The sequence below is a fragment of the Nannochloropsis gaditana genome (genome assembly GCF_000240725.1).
Source record: "Nannochloropsis gaditana CCMP526 unplaced genomic scaffold scaffold503, whole genome shotgun sequence".
Classification (NCBI taxonomy): Eukaryota; class Eustigmatophyceae; order Eustigmatales; family Monodopsidaceae; genus Microchloropsis; species Microchloropsis gaditana.
The window spans coordinates 1-12,375 of NW_005803450.1; the positions used below are offsets into that span (position 1 = coordinate 1).

The window sequence follows — 12,375 nt, forward strand, 5'->3', positions numbered from 1 at the left end:
GCTCCATCTGGCGAAGTGACAAAGTCGAGCCAGAGCGAGGTGCCAGAGCACACGTGCGTCCATTTTCTGGGCAACTCTTTCTCGAAGCGGCTCTTCCTAGCTCGGACAAGCTGGCCCCGACGTCTCGATGCTCCCCGGTGGCTCTACGCCGGCATTGTAGCGGTGAGTAGAGGTTGGGCAGCTCCGGAAGGGGAGGGGCGGCCAAAGGGGCTGAGCATCCTGCATGCTGCTCTTTACTGCTGCCCTCTAAAAAGCTGCAGGATAAGGGTGCCCTACGCTCTTCCTCCGAGGACGGCGACTCCTTCAAGAGGAAGACGGGACTTGAAGAGGCGCTAGTCTGGGATGAGGCCACGGCCAGCACGTCCAGAACTGATTTCAGGTTCGGCGATGGAGCGACGACCTTTGCCTGCCCACCGACACATTCCTTCGTCTCGCCCTTCGACATGGCCCCCAATGCCTCTCTGACGACCGATGAGTCTCCTCCCTCCGCATCCGTCCCCTGCCCTCCCCGTAGCTCGGGCCGATGCCGCGAACAGGAAGCATCGGCTCCCCAGCCACGAGGATTCAAAATACAGGCCGGGGCCGAGTTCTCGTGGCGTTGCTGGGTGACGGTAAGTGCTGATGTGGGAGGCGCGCAGGTCGCGGAAGATGCAGTCACAGAGGCATCGGGCAAGGGTGACAGGCGAGTCGCTGAAGACGTGGACGAAGAGGACATCGCGATGGCAGCTGCGGTCGCTTCCTCCGCGTTTTTCGCCGCTACTCGTGCTGCTGCTGCCGCTATTGCAGCTGCTGCCGCCGCTGCTGCCACGGGCGAGAGTTCTGCCGACAAGTCGGATGGCGTGCGAATCTGTGCGGCGCAGGGAGTCCGAGGGAGAGCCGAGGAAGAAAAATCCCGACCAGTACATTTATCATCCGACCCCAGGAGGCCGACGTCAGAAGCAAGCATCTCAGAGGGCGTCGGCCCCTCCTGATACTGCTGATGCTGCTCCTCCCATCGCCCACGTCCCTTTCCAAGCTCGCTCCGCTGACTCTGCCGGGTCTCTCCACCCGCCAGCGAGGCCAAAGCGGCTGGTGCAGGCACGGTGGACGAAGCTAGACGCCGGGCGAGCATCCGACGAGTTGTGTGACCCGAGACATCCGGGTCTGCAGCGATCAAGGCGGCGGGCTGAAGCCCTGTGCGTGAGGCACCTCCTGAAAGCGTCCCCTCCACCGCATCGGCAGTTGTTGGACGCGACGGTAGGAAAGATGCAGTACACTCCATTTTAGTTGAATGCGAGCAAATTTCGTTCTCATCCTCATGGGGTAGGCTCCTTCCCGGCACAGGCTGCGTGTCTTGGAAGACGAATTTTTTGACGGCCGATAGCATGCGGTCCGAAAACCAGGACTTGATTCGTCCATCTTTTATCTCGTCCGGAGTTTCAACAGCTCGAGCGCGTGCCAGCAGAGTGCGTACTGTTTGAGTCTCTGAGAGGGTTGAAGAATAAATTGAGCGTGGAATTTTAGGCGACAGAGAGGGCGGAATCCGGGGCTGCACAGGCGATGGAGACGAAACCACAGCATGGTCGCAAGAGGCGGGCGCATGGTCTGCTACCGGCAAGGCTTTGGTTCTTAATGTCGCTTCGCCCGTGGACTTCGAGGTGTCTGGGCGCGGAGACGATGAGAGGGAGGAGGACTCAGGAGTCGCGGTCGGAGGTACGGAGACAGCTCTTTCGCTTTCTTTCTGCGCATCGGTGGCCCGTCGACGTGGCGCGAGATCATCCCTTTCGTCCACACTCGCTTCCTCCAAGAAAATAGCACCCTCCACTGCGTCCTCGTTGTCGTCCTCGCTCGAGTCGGTACTCAGGTAGAAGAAAGGGCTGGTCTCCTCGCCGACAAGGCCACGTCTCGCATTCTCACTGTCCGGCGTGGGGAGCTCGCAATTACTCTCATGCCGATTGGCCGCCTTGCCACTTCTTTTTCTCACGTCATCAAAGTTGGTGGTCCTCTCGACTTTCTTACTGGCACATGGGGATTGAAAAATGGAGGTGGCGCTCCAGCGTTTGTCAGGAGTCGTCTCGAAGGAGCCAGCTTTGTTGCCGACCTGGTTTGATTTAAACATTTTCTCATGGTTCGCAAGGTCATCCAGACACTGAAGGGGTGCGCGTGAAGCATCGCGATCGAACAAAAGGCGGCGATTGGGGGAAGGCGTGGTAGCACCTAGGATGGAGGCCAGAGTGGGACTCCGCGTCTTCCGTTCCCGGGACTTGTTGCTCCGCTTCCCCGGAGACATCGCGGTTGGATTACGATTCTCTGCATCTTCCTCCATGTGTAGGTAGTTTGCAAGGTTATCCGCCTCATGAAGTACATTGTTCGCCCTTGTCATGGGATCTGAGTTTGAAGCTCCAGCAGTGCTGCTTTATCTTGGATGTTCTTCTTTAGAGGAACGAAATATGGGCGGGCGAAACCAGTGTTAATACAGACGTCGCTGCACCACAGTGACCTAGAAAAGATCCTGTTGGTCCATGATTTATGTTTGTTTCGGGCCGATAAAAAGGACCATTGCTGTGGCGTTTCGGAAAGTCCGAGTGGGGCCTCATTCCATCACAAGCAGGAGCATTCCCCGAAGCTCGGAAACGTTCACAGAGCCGTTACAGCCATGTAGCACCTCAAGTCTCAAGCCTGGAGGCATGCACCCGAGGCCACGCCGGCGCTTTACCTTCCACACAAAAACAGCCGTTTGGGCCAATCTGTGGCACTCTCCTCTTGAAGATTTCTCACTGAAGGGGTACTTCTCGTTTCAACTTTCTTCTTCACAAACCTCTTTCATCCTCATCCGGCCCATCCCTGCTCAAGACCACGGCCTAGGGCAGATCATAAACACATGGCGCATGAATTTCTCCTCAGTTTCTATCTCATTATTGCATTTTGGGTCGAAATATGAGATATTCTAATCTTATCCCGTACTATCCACCCATTTAATACCACACGGCCTCCAGGTTCTGAGTCCGATATTGAAAGCAAGTCCCTCAAAGTGTTGACTTAGTCCTCTAAACCGCCATGATAACCGGCGAAGGCTATAAGGACAAGACACCTAGGTCCCGTATCGCTGCTGCATGGGGATATACGCGTAGAACCGGCATATCAAACTCTGTGCGAGCGCATTGGGCATCACGTCGGGGCAAGAAGGTCCTCGTTGGAATTTTCGTGTAAGTGTATTATACACGCTGCTGCTGTCTAATGCCTTTCAAAGGGCTTTTTTGTAATTTTTTGTCTTGGTGTCTGACATTTTTGCGCTCACGCACACTTGTTTTTCCCTCCGGCATTCTCTGCAATCCACACAACAGGGTCCTGCTATGCGCAAGTCTTTTTGTAGTTAATATTATCCGCTTCTCCATCGGACTGATCCGCGGCCAAAGCTTGAACCGCATTTTAATACGAAGCCTTGCGATTGAAGAAGAGAATACGCCCGTGGTATTGCTCGCCGAGAATGAAAGTAAGGCCGCGCCCGAGCTCGCGGGCATTGACTGGGCAGCCAAAAACATCGAGGACAAGTGGGAGCAGCCGGTAGTGCGCCGACTGCATTTAAACCCCTCCGACCTGAAGGATGAAGACTTGGTTATGCCCATTATGTATGCTATGGGTGTGGAGTTGCAGGGGGACCACGACCTGGACATGGCCCTTTGTCAGTTTGACATCAGCCCCTACCATCGCAACCCTGAGCAATTCCCAATGTCTAGAGATTTAGTGGGAGCTTTTTGCTCCAAAAATCGATTGAAGCATAAACTAGCTTCCGTTCATGCAGTTGACGAGAGGGCAGGGAAGCAGCTACAACCCACAGGCTTTATCTTCCATGAAAGCAGGGTCGGCTCCACTTTGGTTGCCAACATGCTCGCCTCCGTTCCCACCAATCTGGTCTATTCGGAGCCTTCCGTTCCCGCCCATGTCATTCACCTCTGCAAAAATGCTGGGTGCAGTGAGGAGACAACCGTGCGGCTGCTTCGAATGGCTATCCTGGCCATGGGCCGCTCTCATCATCACGATCATTTTTTTATCAAGTTTTCCTCCAGCACGGTGGTTGACATGGACTTGATCCTGAAGGCTTTCCCAGAGACCCCATGGGCGTACATTTACCGAGACCCGGTGGAAATCATCGTCTCCAACTTTCAGCGAGGAAGGGGTGGCCCGTGCATTAGAGCCAAGAAGAACGCGCCGAAAGCTGTGCAGGACATACTAGAAACCGACCGGAGGGGAGCGAGCAGGGTGTCGGATGAGGAGTATTGCGCTGCCCATCTAACGATGCTCTGTCAAGCAGCGCTTGAGCAAATGGAATTGCCGGGATCAAAGGGGCATGCGGTAGCATACGAGACGTTAGTTGAGGACGTGTTGCGCGTGCTTGTCCCGGGGCACTTCGGAGTGTCCATGAACTCGGAGGAGACGGCACGCATGACCGCCCAGTCTGAGCTCTACAGCAAAGCCCGCACCGGCGAAACGGTTTTTCAAGGGGACACCGAACAGAAACAGGAAAGGGCGACTCAGGCTATGCAAGTGGCGGCTGAGAAATACCTAAAGGAGCCCACCGAGCGACTGCGCTTGGCGAGCACGCTAGGCCGATCCCAGCTTGAAATTGACACGACCCTGCGGGCTCAGGAAGCCCGCGTCTACGAGCGGACGGGCTCTAGATTCTTTCAGCTCCCTCATTGCCCTGACGAGCCTGAGAGCCCTCCGGGGGTCCCTATCATGGACATTCTGGGCAACTGGAATATGGACGACACCGCGATCCCCCCCCGGCACTACAACACGCTCTGTCGCTTCGACTACCAAACTGAGTACGACAAAGCCCTCCGGTATCGCGACGCCGAAATGCCCTTTGTTGTGTACAACATTCCCGAGTTCGATGAGACAGTTGAAAAGTGGAACTCGGAGGGCTACCTGGCAGAGGCTCTGGAGGGCGGGGAGTATACCACGCAGGTGTCGAAAGACAACCACTTCATGTACTACCGCCTGAGCAAGAGCCTCAAACCCGCCGGCTATATCCCTCCGACACGAACGGAAAGGTGGTCCTACGATCACTGGTTGCACGAGGCGCGCAAGTCCAAAAACCTCTCCACGGACTCGGAACACTACTACTTCCGAGTCTCCGACCGCGATAGCCCAATTGTCCGCCAAGACTTGACCATCTTCACCAGCAGGGAGTCCACGCTTTTCATGAAAGAGCCCGAGATGTCGCGAGGCATTCACTGTCGATTCGGCATGCGCAGCGTCATTGCCGAGGCTCATTTTGACGCGAGTCGCAACATGGTCAGTCTTGTCTCGGGCACCCGTCGGTGGATCTTGGCCCATCCAAGGGAGTGCAAGCACGCCTACCTTCTTCCCACGGGTCATCCATCAGCACGGCATACAGAAGTCGATTGGAGCGCGCCCGACCTCCAGAAATATCCGGACTTTGTAAATTTGGTGGCCAACGAGGTCTTGCTTACGCCGGGAGAGGTCTTGAATGTGCCGGCATGGTGGATCCACACGATTGAGAACTTGGATATCAACATTCAGTGCAATTCGAGATCCGGCGATTCTACTGTGGGGTTGAAAGATTTGAAGAGATGTGGCTTTTTCTCGCATGATAAATAAACGCATAGAAGACCAGGCTTCTTAGGAGTAAATTGCCACGTGGCGAAATGACGAGAAGTGAAGGCAGGGCGAGAATACTTCGAAACGGCTGCTGTTTTCCGATCCGTAAATTTTACCGTCTATGATTGGTGTGTGTGTGGTGTACAATCTTCATCAAATACCACACGGGATCAAATTTACTATATTAAGTAAAGCTAAGAATCCAGCTCCACTAACGCCTGCAGTTTCTTCTTTGTTATACACTTTCTCTTTCTCTCCTTGTCTTACGTTTGGCCTCCACAGAGGATTTCTTAGCTCTCCTCTACGCACGGCCTCATATTAGAGAAGTCCCACGCCACTGTCGCGCTAGCCTTTGATTTCGGGCGTTTCACGCCGAGCCTCAGCCTCGCGTTTCCTCTCGTCCGCTTCGATCAACATCGCGTACTCATCGTAAGCCGCGAAAGTGGGCATGTCAGACGTTGCCATCGGCCCATTCCGACCTTCCACCAGCTTGACTCTCTCACCCGGCTTCCTCCTCCCGTCTCTGTCCCGCGTCCTCCCTGCCTTCTCCTGCTCTGGCCGCGCTCCTCCCCGCCTTTCGCGCGGACGTTTTCTACCCGTCGGGACCGTCTCGATCTCCCCCCCGACATCCTCCTCTCTCAGGCTTTGCCCCTCCGGCCCATCCCCACCATCATCCTCGGACTCGTCCACCAGGGCCCACAAAGGCAACTGGTCCACCTCCTCCTCCTCATCTCCGTCGTCGTCGCTTTCGCGACGCGCCACACCATCGTCGCCGTCGCTGTCCTCCTCCATTTTCTCCTCTAGCCCCATAGGACCCTCGGACGCATCGCTGTCGTCGGAGACATCATCTAAGAAGGTGTCATCGTCCCCCCTCTCTGCCGCCAACAAATCTCCAGTTTCCCCATCATTGCGCAACCATCCTGCCTCCTGCCCCTCATCTCCTTCCGCACCGTCCGCGCGCCCCTCGTCCTCCCAGGCCTCCGTGTCTGGATCCTCGTCTGAGAAATCAACTTTCCCCTGGCTTCTCATCAGTGACTGCGCCAAGCCATCCGCGAAAGCATCGATCTCGCGTTCCTCAGCGTCACTGCCCCCACTGCCATCCGAACCTCCTCTTCCATCTTTTCCTTCGCTATCCTCGTCTTCCTCCTCGTCCTCCTCCTCCTCACTTCCAGACCCAGCGTCCTCGTCCGAGCCCAACTCCCTCCCTTTCCCCGCCGCGCGGGCCTGCTTATCCCTCGCTGCCTTCTCCCGAAAGAACTTGTGAAAGAATAGCTGGTCCGGCGACAGCTCATGAGGCTCCAACGACAGGAACTCGGCGCTATTCACCGCCGGCGGCCCGCTCTCCCGCCCCCCCCGCACACCCGCGGCGCGTCTTGTCCCGGCTCCGAACCGACTGAGTCGATCCTCCCTCTCCGCCTCCGTCAAAGCCTCCCCCTCCATGGCCGCCGCCGTCCTCCCCCGAAGTTTGGGGTTCTTAAAGGCAAATCGGTCCAGGAAGGCCATGGTCGAGAAGTCTTGGAGAGGGTCCCCCGAGTACGTGACGCGGTGTCTCGCCCTGGGATCCAGCACAGAGGCGGCGAACCGCTGCACAGAGGGGTGGAAATGCAGCGCGAGCAGCCCTACCTCCCAGAGATGAGGTTGGCTCTTTTTGGACAGCCCGGACCCGTTCGACGTAACCTCTTTCGCCGCCCCCCCCTCCTCGCCCTCATCTCCCTCCTCATCCACCCTCCCACCCTCTCCGCCGCCAAACGCAAAGGAGGGCTCGCGCTTCCCTGGATCAAAGGAGTCCTCCTCTCCCTCCTGCGTCGACGCCCGCCGGACGAGCGCCTCTCTAAGGACGGGCTGGGATGCCCCCACCTCGGAGAGCAGAAAGAGGACGCCGGCGGCCAGGGCAGGAGGTCCCTGCAGAGCACCGTGGCTGAGGAGGCGCTTGGCGAAGGCCGCCACCCGGGCCTGGTCCCGGTCCGCCTTCATGGCCTTGTAGAGCAGGTTGAGGAAGAGCGTGGGGTGGGCGGTGATGAGGAAAGCGGGGTCGCGGACTTTCTCATAGAGGCCACGGTAGAAGCGTCCCTCCAGGCGTCCCTCGCTCCTCCTCCCGGTGCCCGTCGCCACCTGCGCCAGGAGCATGAGTGCCTGTACCGCCGTCTTGAAGCTGGCCTGGTGCACGGTCCGGAAGATGTCCTCCAAATGCGCCCCCAGGGGCCCCTCCGCCAGCCCGCCCGCGTCCAGGTAGGGGGTGGCTCGGTGCACTCCGCTTAAGAGCGCCGAGAGCATCTTCTCGCTCAGCTCCCCGCCCGTCTTCAAGGCCCGGTCGAAGAGGCTCAAGTAGGTCTGGACCAGCCCCAAGGCTAGGTCAGTGTCGCTCCCTTTCCGCAAATAGAGCTGTCCCAAGAAGGAAATGCCGTTGTAGAGGGGCCGCGGCTGCAGGTTGGGGCGATGGAGGAACTGCTGCACCTCTCGGGCCACCACTCCCTTCATCGCCGGGTGCGCGGCCAACAGCCGGCGGAGGAGATAGGCGGCGTGCGGCGCCACTTTTTTTTCCGCGTCACCCAGCTTGTTCACAAGGATGCTTAAAAGGCGTTCCTCCTGCTCGGGCCGCCCCTGCAGGAGCCCCGCCACTCCCGTCAAGGCGAAGCGTTTGAAGCTGGTCACAGTGTCGTGCGTCGCCTTCTCCAGCCGATCGATTAGGACGGCCACGCGCTGTTTCAATTGGTCCTCGAAAAAGCGGAGGGCCAAGCAAGCCTCGCGGCGGGCTTGCTGCTCCGAGTCGCCCGCAGCGGCCGGCGGGAGGGAGGCCTCATCCTGGCGGGCCCATGGCACCAGTTTCCGCTCCGGCGGCAACAGGTTGTGCTCCAACAGGTCCTGCAGCGCCTCTATGGCCATCTGTGCACAGCGCCGGTCAGCCTTTTGTGCCAAGGCCAACAACGCGTCCAGGGTGCGGAGCCGAAAGAGGGGCGCTTCCTGCACTAGCAAGGTCAAGGCCGCGACCTTGTCGGAGAGGGTCCCCTGCCGCAATATTTTCTCCGTCCACTTCTGATCTTGGTCCAATTTTCGTGACCGTCTTACCTCATACAAAGTTTGAGCAGCGGTCAGCACCGCCTCGCCTTCCTGAATGTGCACCTTTATTGTATTCACCCCCAGGGTAAGAGGCGTGAGGGCACCTTTCGCCTCCGCCAAGGCCTTTTTCCCTCCCTTTTTACTTTGACTTTGCTTCTTCGTGTCTTTTTTGCTTTGATCGCATAATATAGCCTCCATCTGCCACCAATTTTCTGCCTTTCTATCTCGGATAGCTAAAAGCAGCTCTGCTCCGAGTGTTCCTGCTTGAGGGGAGGTGGCGGGGGGTGGTTTGCTGGGTATCCCCTTTTCATGCAGTTTCAGCTGCTGGTGCTGCTGGTGCTGCTGCTGCCGCTGCTGCTGCTGCTTTCGTTTCCCTCTCTGCTGCTGCACAGGCCGCCGTAATTTGTTCATCTCGTCGGTTTGGCCATGGCTTTGAGGACGACCTGCTCGGGCCATGGAGGTCAGGGGAGGCTAAACAGGAGCGCCCCTAAGCCTGCGCGCCAGAAACGGAGATGAAACACAGATGCGTGACGTAAGTTAGATCATAATAATATTTTAAAGCCAATACGGCATGCGGCAGGTGTTAGTTTGATGGAGCCACATCAATATCTTGGTCTCGCGCCTGCCAGTAAAAGGGGCGGCGAGGGGCAGGAATTGCTCGCAGGGGGAAAGGATCGAGATGGGCGGAGTGTCAACTTTTATCTCGCATTTCTTGTATGGAAATCATCGCGTTTTACGCCCATCGAATATGATCATACGTATTAAATACATCAATACTCTATAGGTGCAGGCTTGGGGGTCGCTTGGAGGGCGTGCTGGTCCGATTTTAGGCTGGTATTTGAGCACGGACAGAGCCTGGCCAAAGGACGCTTCAACTCCCCTCCTCAAAGCACCAGGTCCCTTAACTTCCCGAGAGTGTCCGGGTCATCAGCCAATTGGGGGTCATGCAGCTCCGATGCATTGCCTGGGTCCTTGTGGGGGCCTCAGTGGTTGCAAGCGACGGTATGTTGCTGGCGGCATCCGATGGCCCCCCCACGATGCCCACCCTGACGGGAAGCGGAGTCATGTCAAGCCTGGTCGCTGCCGCCGCGGCCTCTGGAGGAAAGGGCCAACGGAAGGCATCGGCTCTGTTCTCGTCTGAATGGTCATCCTTTAAGTGGCGAAGAAAATCTTCGCAAGCCAAAAGCAGGACGCCATGGTTCATTCCACCGGAGTTGATGTGTGTGCCGCGGGAGAAGGACCGGGAGGGCGTAGAGGCGGAAAAAAGGGGGATCGATGCTCATGCTGCAACAGCCTTATCGCGAGAGGATGCAGACGAAGGTCTTGAAAAGGCCACGACCACGTCTCTGCTTGAAGAGGAAGTAGACACCGCAACGCCCGCAGGCGTCGTCAGCCGCACGGAGGCCAGCATCTTGGAAGTCAGCAGCTCGGAGATCCACAGTCACGAGGACAGAGACGTGAAGAAAAATATGACAACGACACTTGCTGGAGTGAAGTCCATCGTGGAGGGGGAAGAAGCCGACGAACGGGAGGAGGAGAAATTGAGAGAGGACGCGGAGCCCCCTTCCCCGCCTCGCCTGCGACCCGTTTCGAAGCCCAGCGCCAAGCGAGCGCCGATCCTCCGTAAGAGAAGGGAGGACGACGAGTTGTCGATTCCTTGCGGTCGGTCCCTTTCCTCGGCATTGAGCGTGATTGGGGGCGGATTGCCCTTACGTCGCGGAGGCAGCGACACCGTCTGTGCGACTGGGGGAGAGCGGGCCGCGAGCAGTGTTCACTCGCCGTCTACCACGACAACCCGCGGCATCCACTCCGCAGGGGAGGTGGAGATCGATGCTTGGGAGGAGAGGATCGAGGAAGGCGAGGGGGCCCTCTCGGTGACGCGCTCGACCTGGCATTATGAGGCCGTGGTGATTGAGGCTGGGGCGTCGGACGGGAGGGTGGAGGCGGAGGGGCACCTCGAGGTCTCGCAGGGCCCTCGACTCGGGATCCTGGACGACGGGCTAGAAGAGGAGGAGGGAGAAACGGAGCTGGCTGCGCGTTTGAGGGCAGAAACGGCCCAACGAGTGGGAGGCTTGTCCGTGGAGAAGAGGGCGGCCTTGGAACGAGTCCGCATTGCTCTGTACGGTCCCGACGTGGATCCGCGCCGAGTGGCCGCGGTGGACCAATTGGTGGTTTGCGGAGACCGGGACGCGATGATCCTTTCTTTCCTGGCTCGGAAGGATTTCGACGCGGACACGGCCCTGCGATCCTTCGACAGGGTCATCCGGTGGCGGATGGCGCAAGACATCGAGGAAGTGTTTGAGGGAGAGCGACTGGCGCGACGCAAGGTGGAGAAGCACCGAGCCTGCTGGCCGACCGCCTTCTATTTCAGTCAAGACCATGCGGGCGATCCGATCTTTGTGGACCGGATGGGCCTTCTGGAGTTGGCGCGCTTGCGGACCGGCCCCGAGGCCCTGGGCTTGACGGACATGATCACGTACTACATCCAGACCATGGAGGGCCGCCGACGGTAGGGGAGAGGGGGTGGAGGTTGGAGCAGAGGCAACCATGTCAAGTGCGTGTCTGGGCGTGTGAATGGAGGCTGGAGGAAAGTGACCGTCCTGGCTATTCCTGTCGACGATGCTCACCCGCTCTCTCGTTCCCCTCTTCCTACCCCAGCCTCCTCTTCCCACACCTGTCTCGGCGCAGCGGACGCCTCATTAGTCAGTACGTGAGCGTGGTGGATGTCAAGCATTTTGGCCCACAGCATTTCGGGAGACACGCGCTTCAATTCATGCGCTCTCTGGGCGACGTGCACGACGAGAACTACTCAGACCTGGTCAAGTCCCTTTACATCATCAACGCCCCCTTCTTCTTCCACAAGGTTTTCCACCTCATCTCTTGCATGATGTCGCAGGAGCTCAAGGACCGTCTGAAAGTCTTGAACAAGAGAGAATCCTTGCGTGAGCTATCCCAGATCCTGCCGCCGGATCTTGCCCGACGCATAGTGGAGGGAGACCCGGCCGGGGAGAGGGAGGGCGAGAGGGAGCTGCATGCTTTCTTGGACAGGGCGGCCAGGGCAGGACTCCACCGGCGGCGATGGGTGTAGATTCGAGTGTCGGTCCCGGTGTGGGCGGCGATGGACACGGTGGTAATGGAACGCTTGAAGCGCAGGGGGAGGAAAAGCAGAGGATACTGCATACTGAAGGCTGTCAAATAGAATCTAAGCGAGGCATCATAAATCTAAAGCGACCTTTGTGAGTTGAAAGTAGAGGCTCACTGCCAAGTGTGGAATATAAGAAAGCTGGTCGTAGGCGTGGATCAAGCCCTGCCGAGCGTGCTTCATTAAGCGGCCAAAGGGTCGGAGCGCACCGACATGATGAAATGTCAGGCAACAGTCTAAAATACGTCTAATGAATGAACATCCACACGCACAACATGCAGCCCCCTGCCCATTTGAAAGTCGCCAGTCATCCTGTTTCTTTTCGCCGACTCTCCATGTAATTCACACGCATGGCTTCCATCTCCCGGGCATGCAAGGCCAATCCTCCCCTGTCCCAGGCCTCGGAGGGCAGTGGCTGGAGGTCAAAATGCCCGAAGTCGTCTTGCCCGCTCACCAGCATAGCCCCCTCCCGCCGTCCTCCCTGCATCTGTCTGACACTGGGCTTCATGTAGCGGATCGCGAGGCCCACCCGCGGCGACGCGTCCGAGCGGTTGGGACCCGACGCATGAACA

At 58.1% G+C, this 12,375-nt stretch overlaps 2 protein-coding genes across 2 annotated transcripts; both read left to right on the top strand.

Annotated features, from left to right (window-relative positions):
- Window positions 1–3,036: 3,036 nt before the first annotated feature.
- On the top strand, window positions 3,037–5,604 carry NGA_0612020 (uncharacterized protein; the record flags this gene model as incomplete). The annotated part of the gene is made up of 2 exons (XM_005854451.1): window positions 3,037–3,079; window positions 3,353–5,604. The coding sequence occupies 2 exons, from the start codon at window positions 3,037–3,039 to the stop codon at window positions 5,602–5,604; spliced, it is 2,295 nt and encodes a 764-aa protein (XP_005854513.1).
- Window positions 5,605–9,439: 3,835 nt separating this feature from the next.
- On the top strand, window positions 9,440–12,091 carry NGA_0181501 (cral family protein). The gene is made up of 2 exons (XM_005854450.1): window positions 9,440–11,170; window positions 11,320–12,091. Exons 1-2 carry the CDS (start codon window positions 9,606–9,608, stop codon window positions 11,747–11,749), a joined length of 1,995 nt encoding a protein of 664 aa, XP_005854512.1. The 5' UTR covers window positions 9,440–9,605; the 3' UTR covers window positions 11,750–12,091.
- The last annotated feature ends 284 nt before the right edge of the window (window positions 12,092–12,375 follow it).

Coding starts and splice junctions, on each gene's coding strand:
- NGA_0181501 (XM_005854450.1), top strand. CDS start 9,606: ATGCAGCTCCGATGCATTGCCTGGGTCCTTGTGGGGGCCTCAGTGGTT. Junction 11,171..11,319: donor ACCATGGAGGGCCGCCGACG/GTAGGGGAGAGG, acceptor TTCCTACCCCAG/CCTCCTCTTCCCACACCTGT.